Source organism: Sorex fumeus, unplaced genomic scaffold (assembly GCF_029834395.1).
Source record: "Sorex fumeus unplaced genomic scaffold, SorFum_2.1 ptg000045l, whole genome shotgun sequence".
Lineage (NCBI taxonomy): Eukaryota > Metazoa > Chordata > Mammalia > Eulipotyphla > Soricidae > Sorex > Sorex fumeus.
In genome coordinates, this window is record NW_026606102.1 from 9,023,012 (window position 1) to 9,036,591 (window position 13,580).

Sequence of the window (13,580 nt, forward strand, 5' to 3'; positions counted from 1 at the left end):
ACCAGACATAGTGAATTTTAATTTTGTTGAGTGTTGGATATTTCTCTCATAAATATCCTTAGGATTTTGGTGGTAGGGTGTAAAGGCAGGGCTAGAAAGGAAAATACAGTTAAGTTTACCAGAAAAATAGGAAACTTTTGTTAACTCTAACTTTTGTTAGAGTTTAGTTGACATGGTTATAATAGTGTTAAAAGTTTATGATTTTAATATACACTTTTGCCATTACCTAAGTGCCCAAGACTCATCATCACTGTCCTTAGGTTACTTTTAGCCTGATTGTTTATTCCCCAACCCTATCCTTAACCCTACCTTTACCAAAACTGTTTAGAAATCTGGGTTTTGTAATCCAACACCAGGTGTTTGGCATTGTTCAACATTGTTCATCCCCTTGTTTTGTTTCTATATATATTACAAGTGAGTGAAATCACGCTTTTTCCTTCTCTCTTTGACATATTTCACTTATGATACCCTAAAGATCCATCCAAGTTGCAAAATTTCCTCTTTTTTATTGATAAGTAGTATTCCATTCTGTATGTATACAGTCCTTTATCCATTCATCTGCTGTGACACATTTGGGCTATTTCTTGAAAACAATTTGATTTTTCAGATCTAGAGTTTACTAGAGCAGAGGCAGTAGCAGAGCAAACTCCATCTAGAGTTAATTATTCTTCACTCAAAGCCTGGCAAGCTACCCGTGACATATTCAATATGCCAAACACAGTAACAAGTCTCAAAATGGAGACGTTACTGGGCCCACTTGAGCAAATCGATGAACAATGGGAGGACAATGTTTTTTTGTTGTTGTTGCTGTTTGTTTTTTGTTGTTTTATACTATACTATACACCTTTTTTAGTTATCTATTCAATGCCCCCAAGTACCATAAGATTTCCTGATTTTTGTCAGTGGAAACAGGCACTGTTCTTGGTTCTGTGAATTAGGCACTGTGTGACTCTTTCTCATCTTTTTCAATTGTTTTTTTCCCCCTCCAACTCTTCTATTTGGTATTCCCCTAAGTCTGGAGCATTATTCTCAATTTTGGCTCATTGGCTCAGTAATAAACTGTCTATCAGGATCTGATACTTATTCTAGGTATCAGACAGTATCAGAGTTCAGTGTCTGAGAGGTAGCACAGTGTGCAGGGCCTTTGCCTTGCACATGACTGACTCAGGTTTAATCTCAAATATCCCATATGATCTACCTCCAAACTGCCAGGAGTAATTCCTGAGTGCAGAGAAACCCCTGAGCATTGCCGGGAGTGACCCCCCACCCCCAATCCAAAAAAACAAACAAAAAAAATTGAGTTCAAACCATTAGTAATGGTTTAGTGGGAGAGAAAACCCCACCCAGTCTGTGACCAGGGGTGTCAGAAGTGAGGGATTCTGTGTGAAACTATGGGCATAAAATAGAGAAGGAAGGATTGAAGTTTTCCTAACATAGACACCACTCAGAATGCTGGAAGTCAAAAGATTAGCAATCCGTATTTCTTCTTAAAGAACAGTGTTGTGGTGGGTGAAGATAAGTGACCAATTACAATAATGTGAATGATAGATGATAAGTAGAACAAAGCAAAGGTCACTATCTAAAATCTGGAGTAGCCATACATTCTTTGAGAGGTTTGTTTATCTTTCAAAACCACTGATAGGCTCTTGGGGCAGAGTAGTGGTAACGGCCTTCACCTCACACAATTCCTGACAATATGAGTTGTAGAAGGAAAACACACACTTATAAAATCAATCCTGCATTCTGATTGCAGCTCTGTCTTTGACAAGCTATGTAAGATAATCAACAGGTATTTCAGCTTTCTGTGCCTCAGTTTACACACTTTACTTGTTTACACTTTAGTGTGACTGTTGCTAACTGTTCTGCCTATCTCACTGAGTTGTTGAAAGCTCAAAAGGTGATTTTTAAGAATTAATAGTACGTTTCCTCTTTCAAGCCCTTGTTCTCCCTTGAACACATCTTTGCTTGTTTTTTCCACTCTGGAGAGCCTGTGTTCTCCCCTGAACATGTTTTCCTCTCTTTCTCTTTCCTCAAAGGCTAAGTAAATTTCATTCAATAAAAAAACTATTTTGCTTCACACACACCATTTAAATTAAATAAAAATTAATTGAAAAGAACCCAGCAAGATAAAATATACAATTATAAGCCTTATTTTTAAATGTTCATTGAGTTTAAGATTGATGTCTATCCAGTACTTCACATAAGTACTGGATAACCCTTCTCTATTCTTTTTAAAGTGGTGGTGGGGGAGGCCAAGTTCAGGCCTTTTATTGTTGACACTGTTCCAGTTTAAAGTAGAGAAGGAAAGCATTCTGGGTGGGTTTCAACCATCCGTCCCAGACAGGCTTCTATTTCTGGGGTCTCATGGGTAGGTTTGGACTACACACCAAGGTTCTCAGAGCTAACTCCTGGCTTGGAGCTCAGGGATTACTCCTGGTGGGGCTGAACCCCAGAATCATTTTTATAAGTTTCCAAAAAAAAAAAATCACCCCAAAGAGCTAACTCCTGGCTTGGAGCTCAGGGATCACTCCTGGTGGGGCTGAACCCCAGAATCATTTTTATAAGTTTCCAAAAAAAATCACCCCAAAGAGCTAACTCCTGGCTTGGAGCTCAGGGATCACTCCTGGTGGGGCTGAACCCCAGAATAATTTTTATAAGTTTCCAAAAAAAAAAAATAAATCACCCCAAAGAGCTAACTCCTGGCTTGGAGCTCAGGGATCACTCCTGGTGGGGCTGAACCCCAGAATCATTTTTATAAGTTTCCAAAAAAAAAAAAATCACCCCAAAGAGTTAACTCCTGGCTTGGAGCTCAGGAATCACTCCTGGTGGGGCTTGAACCCCAGGATCATTTTTATAAGTTTCCAAAATAAAAAAAAAATTTTAAAAAAGAAAAAAAATCACCCCAAAGTACAATCTCTTTAAAGCCCAGGTCCTGGAAAACTACACCTTCGGATGTCCAGGCGAGTCCAGAGACCAAAGTCCGGGCCACCTTTACTCGGGAAGCCCCGCCTCCCGACCGGCTTCCGCTCGGCCCCGCCCCCGGTCCGTCACCTCTCGCGGGATCTCTCGAGAGGACCGATGGGGTCACGACCCATCATGGCGGCGGAAGAGGCGGATGTGGATATCGAAGGGGACGTGGTGCCAGCGGCCTCCCAGTCCGGGTGAGGCGGAGAGACCGGGTTGCGCGGGGTCGGGAAGGGCCGCGCGGCGAGGCCCGTCCTCTGGAAAGGGCCGCGGTTCCGGCCGAGGACCTGGGGGAGCGGGAGCCGGTCTGCCGGCCCGTGGGCTCCCGGAGGCCCGGGCCCGCCGCGCATCCCGACCGCCGGCTGCTGGGTCCGCGCTCGCGCCAGGTGCCCGTTTTTCCCGAGTACGGCCCGGGCGCCGACAAGGTCCAACCCCCTCCCCGACAGGTCTCCTCGCCCGTTTCCTGCACCCCAGACCCTGCCTCCTCCCCCCTTGCCTGACAGCCACCGGAACTGGGCGGCTTCTCTGCACGGTACCTGAGCTCGGGGCTCCCTCCTGCATCGCCCACACGTGCAGTTGACCTTGGGGAGCTCCTTGGTCTCCAGCCTGGCCCCAAGTTTCCCGCCTCCACGAGCGCCTGGAAAACTTTCCTCCAGGGCTGCGGGCTTTGCAAAGAACGGAGCGGCTTTCAGAGCGGGCAGCCCTGGCGGTGCGATCGATCGTGGGCTGGACAGCATCACCCGTGCCCCCGATCATGCTCCTGAGCTCAAGGTGGCAGTGGTGCCCGCCCAGAGAAAGAATTCCAACACCACATCCCTCACCCAGTGTGCCCGACTCCGGCCCCAAAGAATCCCGGCGCCCCTCTCTCCTGACACCCTCCTCCCCAAGTCAGTGTTGTAGACCACTTCTCCCGTTGTGTTGCCTTTGGACCTTTTTTGCTGTTACGTTGCTGTGTATTTTGACTCCCTTGCTGTGTATCTCTTAAGTCCCGTATGTGAGAGATCATTCTGTGTGTCTGTCCCTCTCCTGACTTCACTCAGTGGGACATCCTCTGGTTCCGTCCATGGAACAGCAGATTGCATCATTTTGTTCTTAGTTAGAGCTGCGTAGTATTCCATTGTGTATCTTTACTGCAGCTTCTTGACCATTCCTGTGCAGTTTGGGCACTTGGGTTGTTTCCGTATCTTGACTATTATACTAAGTGTGGCCATGAGTGTGGGTGTACACATGCCCATATTGCCTGCTATAGAGGAGGCTGAACCAGGTGACGTTCCCTCCAACAGGGAATGAGGGTACCCTACCAACTGCGGTTGACTTTTTGATGTGTTTTCACTGCCGTGAGATGATTTTTCAGTGTTGTTTTGATTTGCACTTCCCTGATCATGAGTGATGATGAGATTTTGTAAATATTCCTATAGGCCATCTGTATGTCTTCTTTAGAAAAGTGCCTGTTCATCTTTTCTCCCATTTTTGGATGACTTAGTTGGATTTTTCTGTTGAGTTTTTGTGAGTGCTTGATAGATCTTGGCTATTAACCTTATATCTGATGATGTATTGTGTGCAGATATTTTCTTCCGTTCGATAGGATATCTTTTTATTATTGTTTGAGTTTCTTTTGCTGTGCATAAACTTTTTATTTGAGGGAGGTTACAGACCATTTTAAAATTCTCCTTCCAGAATCTCCTTTTAAGATTGGACAAGAATGATCCATTCTTAGGTCAGAAGTCAGAAAGCTCAAGTTCAAAACAGCCAGCAGCATAGCTTGTAGCGGAATAAATTCATCAGAATTCAAGCAGGGGAACCACGTTCCATGGACAGTTTGGGGATGGCAAATTCATACAGTTTAACCTATCACTTCTGTCAGTTGTGGAATGTGTTAGGCCTGCTCCTGAGATGAATAAAGAACCTCTAATAACAACCATCTTCCATATTTGTGTGGATTATCTTGACCAACTACTTTTGCATGTGTGTTTTATTTTCCCCCATAAGTCTCTAGGAGAAATGGGCAGAGATGAGTAGTTGGGAGACATACGAGTTTTCTTGGAAATAGGAAAAATCATCCGAGACCATTAAACCCCTTTCTATAGATTTGTCTTTGTTTTTCTGATTGTTTAATTTTTCTCTCTTTGAAATGTTAGGTTGGACCATGTGAAATTTTCCAGTTTTCAACCTTTTTTTTTTCAACCTACGAAAATGGAAGTTTCATAATAGATGCTGTTTCCTAATTCTTTCACCAGCCCAAATTTCTCTTCTGAGCTTCAATTCAAACCCACTTATTTATCTCTGTACCTGTATGTAATTCTCTGCATCTCTCCACCTTTACCTTCTGGAGGTACCTAAGACTCTGCTCAACAAACTTTCCTCACTCAACAAGCCCCTCCAAGTTTCCCACTTACTTAAATAGCACCCACCCATAGGAGGTATAGACCTAGACTTGAATTACTATTACTTACAGATTCTGACACCTTTTCACGATCACGATCACGACCACCCTGTTGTTCGTCGATTGCCTCGAGCAGGTGCCAGTAACGTCTTCTTCGTCCTAGCCCTGAGATTTTTTTTTTTTTAAGTGCCATATTCAAGGCTTTTTCAGGGTTAGGAGAATGAGACCCATCATTGTTACTGGTATTTGGCATATTGGGTATACCACGGGGAGTTTGCCAGACTCTGCCGTGTGGGCATGTTACATTTGGTAGCCTGCCAGTTTGACTGAATTAGGAATGAGATGACAAGATGTCCGGGAGCTGAGTGTGATAATCTCTGGATCCTGGCCGTTGTTGGAGTTACACGGCAGTTGGTGGGTGTAACTGTCTAGTTACTGGCAGGTCCAGTCCCAAACTGTACAGGCTTGGAGATCTCAGCCCCGGGTCCCACACACCTGGGTTCCTCTGTCAGTTCTTTTATGCGTGAGGCTCATCCAAGTGTGTGGAGAGTGCTCCCAGCATGGCCTTGGCTGGGCCTCGGTGGTCTTCAGCTGTTGGGCCCTGGTGGAGACAGTCAGGCATAGGTTAGGAGACTCTGTCTTGTTCCCTCCCAGGAGCTGAGTGTGATGATCTCTGGATCCTGGCCGTTGTTGGAGTTACACGGCAGTTGGTGGGTGTAACTGTCTAGTTACTGGCAGGTCCAGTCCCAAACTGTACAGGCTTGGAGATCTCAGCCCCGGGTCCCACACACCTGGGTTCCTCTGTCAGTTCTTTTATGCGTGAGGCTCATCCATGTGTGTGGAGAGTGCTCCCAGCATGGCCTTGGCTGGGCCTCGGTGGTCTTCAGCTGTTGGGCCCTGGTGGAGACAGTCAGGCATAGGGTAGGAGACTCTGTCTTGTTCTCTCCCAGGAGCTGAGTGTGATGATCTCTGGATCCTGGCCGTTGTTGGAGTTACCTTTTACTGATGTTAATTTAGGGTTTGTTGATTTAAAGTATCCTTTCAAATGCCTTCATTTCTTAAAAAACCTTATTCCCAGTGTGGTAGGGACTTGTTTGTTGTTTAGTGTTTACTATTACTCTCTAGTGTTTTATGTTATTGGGGTTACAGTTACTCCCCGGTGTCTAAATGATCACTAAATGATAACTGCTACTGGTCTCTTTGCCCCCTCCCCACTCTTTCCTATTGCTTCTTGCAATACAAGTATGTTTCCTTATATCCGGATATGATTATGTTAAGTAAGTAAGTAAAGGCCCTCCCATTGATCATCGATTTGCTCGAGCGGGCCCAGTAACATCTCCATTGGAGACTTTGTTGTTACTGTGTTTGGCATATCGAATACGTCACGGGGAGCTTGCCAGGCTCTGCCGTGCGGGCGAGATACTCTCTGTAGCTTGCCAGGCTCTCCGAGAGGGGCGGAGGAATCGAACTCGGGTTGGCCATGTTGGCTGCGTGCAAGGCAAACGCCCTACCGCTGTGCTATCGCTCCAGCCCATGATTATACCTCTCAATTTCCAAATGGTTTTATAAGAAAATCCCCATTTTCTTAACACCCATCTTGTTTTGCATGGGCGGACAGAGGTAGACACTCTTTCAGTCATTCAGCACATACTGGTGAAACTTTTCTATTTTTATATGCTAAAGTCTGCATTTATTGAAGTTATCAACTAAGTACTTCTTTTATAGACTTAATATTCTTATTGGCTGAGACAGACAAAAAAGAAAGATGAAACCTTACATGTATATGCCCAATGGAGAGAGTGGAAAATGATAGAAAGTGTATATATATATAGATACATATATTACTTTGTCATATACACACATATATGCCCAGTGGAGATAGTTGATAGGAAATGATAAAGCAGGGTAGGTGGATAACTTGTTAGCTTTTTATCTTGTGTATTGGAAGTTGGAGGTCTGGAGCTAGAGTCTAGCTAGTTTTATTGACTAAGCTCATGCTTTGTAGGCAGAAAGCCCAGGTTTCCTTCCCAACCCGGTTGGTGGTGGAAGGACAGGATTTTGAAAAGCCTGATCTGCAACAGAATTGGCTATGCTTTCAATTGTGTCCTGAGAGGCAGAAGTGGGGGGAGGGACCGGCTAATTTCTGCTTTGGGCAGTTAGAGGGCTAGCGATGATACTGACCAACCTAGGCTGATAGGAGAGGAAAGCCTTAAACTTGTGCGTTTGTGAGATCTAATGGGAATTCCAGTAGATGGCCAGATGTGTGCACTAGAGGTGTGGATGTTGTGTTTCCTTTTTCGAAGGAATGCTTCAAAAAAGATTACTGCAGTCCGTGCCAGAACCACAGTGCATCAGGTTGAATGCTTTCCTTGCATTTCCTGGGTTTGATACCCAGCATCCCATAGGAACCCCTAAATCTGCCAGGAATAGTGAGCACTGCTGGGTATGTCACCCCCCCCGCAAAAAAAATTTCTGCAGTCAATTTAAAAGTACACATTTGGCAGATGCAGTGAGTTGAGCAAAGATTTCCTTCTGCATATACAAGGCTCAGTATCCTTATTTAGTCTTTCTTCTTTATCCTTATATAGTCTTCCCAATCATATTTCATACTTGGCAGATATGAAAGTTAAACCCTTGGGGGCTGGAGCGATAGCACAGCGGGTAGGGCATTTGCCTAGCATGCAGCCTACAGGTAGAATTCCCAGCATCCCATATGGTCACCCGAGCACTGCCAGGAGTAATGCCTGAGTGCATGAGCCAGGAGTAACGCCTGTGCATCGCTTGGTGTGACCCCCCCCCAAAAAAAAGAAAGAAAATGAAAGTTAAGCCTTTTTGTCATTGACAGTTGAGAGGAATTACTGCTTTTAGTTCACTGTAGATATTCTGTTAGCCTCATAACTTATTTTCAGTACTGTAAGGCTGATTGAAAATATAAAGTATAAATCTATAGGTAGTTCATATAAGCTCTCATATAGTACAGAAGTAGAAAAAATTCCTAATTAGGTCTAGGAATTAGGTTTAGGAAATTTTTAATTTTTTAAGACAGACTAAAGCAAATACTAAACTTAATTTTATGATAAAATGAGCCTCCCCAAAGTTAATGGTTTATTTTTTTTTGCATGTGAAATGATTGATGTGATTTTAAAGAGAATTCTTGTTCAGTGAAAGAAGTGAGAGTTAGCAAGATTTAATACCCAGTGGACATAGAAAGGGCCCCCAAATAGCCAAGTTAATTTTTATAGTATAAATGAATTTCATATTTGGATACCTCTTTATAAGACTCATTCAAAGTCATAAATGTTGGTTTGTGGGTATAGAGAATGTTGTGTTACTCTTTCAGAGGAATTTTTTTCCTCATGAGGTTTTTTTGTTCTTGGGAATTAAAATTACTAAACTGTCAGACTTGATTTTTATCATTAGAGATAAGATGACTTAAAGACTGTATGTATTTCACACACACCAAAGAGATGGAGCAAGCATTTCTGTACTGTGAGCTCTCGTTAAGAGAAGGAAACTAAATACTTGACATATGTACCCTGCCGATCACTGTACTGTAAATTATATTCATTAATTGGTATAATAACACTTTTTTCCACTTCATATTACAGAAGTGATGAGACTACAGCATCTGTTTTACAAGACCATTATCTTGATTCATCATGGAGAACTGAGAATAGCCTAATTGTAAGTATTTTGTGGAAATACTAGGCACTTCCCGCTTTTTTATTCATTGGCCAGAATACCCTTTTTTAGATTCTTATACGCTGGGGGAGTGGGTGCCCTTGCCAAAAGGATCAGTGCTTGAACCCAGTGATGCATTGCTGGGGACAACCTACAGCACCTAGCTGTATTCCTGGGTCCTCCAGGGCTCTGTCCAGTGGTGCTGGGGGACGGAGCCTGTGGTGCCAGGAATTGAATTTGAGTTCTTGCGGAGTGTGAGGCAGGTACCCCTGACCTCTGAGCCTACCCTACTCAGAGAACCTCTTTTTTTCACTTTGGTACTATTTCTCAGCAGTCATAAAGATCATATTTGAAACATTTTTCTTCAAAACCAGCGCAGAAAAAATTGGGCTTGTTTTGACTTTGAAAACTGGCCTGTTGGGAAACTCTTTCGGAGCCAACTTGATCTAGATACAAATCCTGCTCTGCCACTGCAGCAAATTTGTGAACATTCATTTTCTCTTAATTAGAGGGTATCATCTTGAAGTTTATTTCTTTAGTAGTTATTTACTCTTTATTGTGTGCCAGGCGCTTAGTACTCCAGGTTTGTGGAATACAGCTATGATCAAAATAGGCATGGTTCTGATCAAGGAACTTGTTCTCTGTAGGGGACTCAGGTAAATAGCAAGTAGGCATACCCGAATTATGTGTCTTGGACATTATATATTGTCAAATAATAGGGTGAGGAACCTTCTTCTGATAAAGCTGTCAGTGTGGGGTCTGTCTGGAGCGATAGGACAGTGGGTAGGGCGTTTGTCTTGCACACGGCCGACCCAGGTTCAACTCCCAGCATCCCATATAGTCCCCTGAGCACTGCCAGGAGTAATTCCTGAGTGCAAAGCCAAGAGTAACCCCTGTGCATTGCTGGGTGTGATCCAAAAAGCAAAAAAAAAAAAAAAAAAAAAAAAAGTTGTCAGTGAGAGAAATGAAAGTGGTGACATTTGAGTTGAAAAATAAGAGACCAGAGAGGTATATTTGTCCCTGGGTTGCATGCTTTGCTTGTGGGAGTCCTGGGTTTGATTTTTTTGACACTACGTTGAGCACTGAACTGGGAGTATCCTCAAGCATTACAGGTAGTAGTCCAAAAACTTATAATAATAAAAGGAGCAGATCGGAGCCAGAAATATAGTACAGTGAGCACGGCACTTGCCTTGTACGCCGACCTGGGTTCAGTAGAACCAGACTTCAGCCCCGAACATAGCTGGGTGTAGCCCAAAAAAATTAAAAAAAAAAAAAAGGAGTGGATATGTGAAGAATTGAGAAAATACTCTAAGCAGTATAGAACTGCATGTTAAAAATGCTATGGGTGTTGAAGGAGAAGGAAAGAACCCAGAATGATCCATGGATTTCTAACTGGAGTGTCCCAGGTACCACTTCTGAAGTTAAGAAATGGAGAGAAACAAGTAAACAGATGTGATGGTAAATTTTGCTTTGAATGTGCTGTTTAACAAGCCTACTAGAATCCCAGATGGAAACCTTGAATGGTAGTTGATTAGAACATTCTAGAAATATAGAAAGAAACTGAGATAAAGAGGTCCAACTGTAAGTTTTTTTTTTTTAAAGGGGGCTAGGGGTTGGGGTGCACATGCAAGGTGCTTAGGGCTAATTCCTGATTTTGAGCTCAGGCGTCACTCCTGACAGGGCATGGTTGACTGATCAGATATGGTGCCAAGGATCAAACCCAGGTTGGCCTCATGCAAGGAAAGTGTTTGACCTGCTGTAGTTATTCCAGCCTCCAACCTTGAGTTCTGAGAATTGAAAATGAGTATGATGATTAAAGGAAGATTGTCACCTGAGGAAAAAAGAGATTATGGTGAATTTTGAAAGTAGGTGAACTATCTTGCAGAATATGTGATAGTTGTTAGTTCCCCCTGCATGATAGCCAGTATTTATCATAGGTAGGAGCTTGAGCCCTGGAATGCAGCATACTCGAGGGTGAAATCTCTCCTCTTTCACTTAAAATGCTCTCAGTGCTGTTGTGTTACTTGTGAAGTAATGCTATCTTGGGTTATTTGGGAATCAAAGATAGTTCTGTGTGCTCAGCAAATAATTGCTGTTACTATAATGACTGTGTTCTGTTTTTTCACTTTAAAATAAAAGATGATTTTTAAAAGCAGTGAAAAGAAAAATACTCTCTTTTATTTAGCCGTGGACTCTGGATAGCACCATCAGCGAAGAAAACAGAGCTGTCATTGAGAAGATGTTACTGGAAGAAGAGTATCCTTTAATGGTCTTGAGGAAAGTAAAGATTTCAGGGGCAAAAAGTCTATGAACGTGGGGCCCGAGAGATAGTACGTAGGTAAGGTGCTTGCCGTGCATTTGGCCAGCCTGGATTCCATCTCCAACATGCCATATGGTCCTCTGAGCACCGCTAGGAGTAATTCACCAACATTTCATCCGAATCTCTGTATTAAAGTAGTTAATAACTTTGAGCTGTTCTGTTACCTTTAGAAATATCCAGAGGTATACTCCCAGATTATCCTGGATAACCAGTCATATTTCTCTATTACATTCTCTCCGTATTTTAGGAAAAATTATTTAAATGAAACTAGCATTTCTAGTTTTCCACCAGATATTAAAAAATATTCACATTTAAAATAAATAAATAAATATATTTCTTAGCTACTTCTTATAAGGAAGACAAGGGAAACTAGTATTTATGTAGTACATATTTTGTGCAAACGCTATGCTGTTTGATTTCATATGTAACAGTCCTTATAACTGTTCTATAAATATTTTCATTTTTGCAAATATGGGTAGAACTTTGAGAAAAGTGTTTCAACTGTAATTCAAGTGTCACTTTTAGTAATATATGAGTGCCTGTTTATAAAAGTTGCATTTACATATAATTTTTTTTTACATTTCCTTAATGATTGAACAGATATTATTTATCTAAAAAATCACTTCCAGAGAAATTCTGGCTTGATCAAAAAGAAGATGAGAAGAAATATACAAAAAGGTAAATCAGTTCATAAATCTTTAAGGTCTAAATTGTATTTTTTTAAATCTCTGTAAACTTTATTTTCTTTTTTACATGTCTGGTTTGCAGTGAACACCAAAAATCATGTAGGTGTTTTTGTTGTATTTTATTTAGTACAAATTATCAAAGGGTTAAATGAAAAAAATATAGTTGGACTATGGAAAAATACCCTTGTTCAATACAAAAAAATATAAACTCTAATTTATGAATTTGTGATTTTAATTGAATTTATATTCAATTATAGGTCAATACAAAAATATAAATCAAAATTTTTTTTTGTAGACTTTGGAGTCTCACAACATGAATTTATTTTGTGGCCCTGCATAGGCAGTTCTGTCAAATTTTGGCAAAGGTGGTTTCTTAGAAATTTGCAGATATTTCAAAAGGTGACTTTTTAGGAATTAACTCAGTTTCTCTTACTTTGTCCATTGACTTTAGTTTTATTTCTTATTTTAAATAATTTTTTTTAAGTTGAATTACAGTGATAGTTATAAAATTGTTTATGGTTGGGTTTGAGTTATGCAATGTTCCAATACCCACTCCTTCACCAGTGTACATTTCCCACCATCAGTGTCTCCAGTTTCCCTCCCGCCCCACTTCAGTTCCCACCGCCCCTTTCTTCCCACCTCCCATCCCTCTCTTCTTTTGGGCATTATGGTTTGCAATAGAACTACTGAAAGGTTATGTTTATCCCTTTACCTACTTTCAACACTCACTTCTTGTCCAAAGTGATCATTTCTAGCTATCATTTTGATTCCTTCTCTATCTTAACTGCCCTTTGTCCCCCACAACACACCTGTGGCAAGTTTCCAACCCTGACCAGTCCTTGTGGCCTCTGTTTTACGTTTTATCTGGCCTTGGATATTAGTCTTGTACTACTTGTTTTTTTTAAATATCCCACAAATGAATAGTCATTCTATATCTGTCCCTCTCCTGACTCATTTTATTCAGCATGATAACTCTCCATGTCCATTCATTTATAAGAAAATCTCATGACTTCCTATTTCCTAACAGCTGCATAGTATTTCATTGTATAGATGTTTTACAGTTTCTTGATCCAGTTGTTGTTCTCAGGCACTCAGGCTGTTTCCAGATTCTGATGTTGTAACAGTGCTGCAATGAATATAGAAGTGCAGATGGTGTTTCTGCTATGTGGTTTTGGGACGCTGGGATATATCCCCAGAAGTGGTATTGCTGAGTCAAGTGGGAGCTCAGTTTCTAGGTTTTTGAGGAATATCCATAGTGTTTTTCCAAAACGGCTGGACCACTAGACATTCCCACCAACAATGAATGTGAGTTCCTTTCTCCCCACATCCACGCCAGCACTGGTGGTTTTTGTTCTTTTGGATGTGTGCCAGTTTCTGTGGTGTGAGATGATACCTTGTTTGGATTTGCATCTCTTTGGTGATTAGTGGTATAGAGCATTTTTTCATGCGCCTTTTGGCCATTTGAATTTCTTCTTTGAGGAAGTTTCTGTTCATTTTCTTTTCCTTTTTTTTTTGATGGAGTTGTATTTTTTCTTGTAAAGTTCTA

General features: G+C 41.7%; 1 protein-coding gene across 2 annotated transcripts in view; it reads left to right on the top strand.

The window, feature by feature from the left end:
• Nucleotides 1-3,078: 3,078 nt before the first annotated feature.
• Nucleotides 3,079-13,580, top strand: part of MYSM1 (Myb like, SWIRM and MPN domains 1) — a 46,728-nt gene continuing 36,226 nt past the window's right edge. For both annotated transcript variants that reach the window (XM_056122290.1, XM_056122291.1), the window contains exons 1-4: nucleotides 3,079-3,161; nucleotides 8,956-9,031; nucleotides 11,214-11,284; nucleotides 11,949-12,026. In XM_056122290.1, coding sequence (XP_055978265.1) covers nucleotides 3,079-3,161; nucleotides 8,956-9,031; nucleotides 11,214-11,284; nucleotides 11,949-12,026 — 308 coding nt within the window. The remainder of the gene's footprint in view (nucleotides 3,162-8,955; nucleotides 9,032-11,213; nucleotides 11,285-11,948; nucleotides 12,027-13,580) is intronic.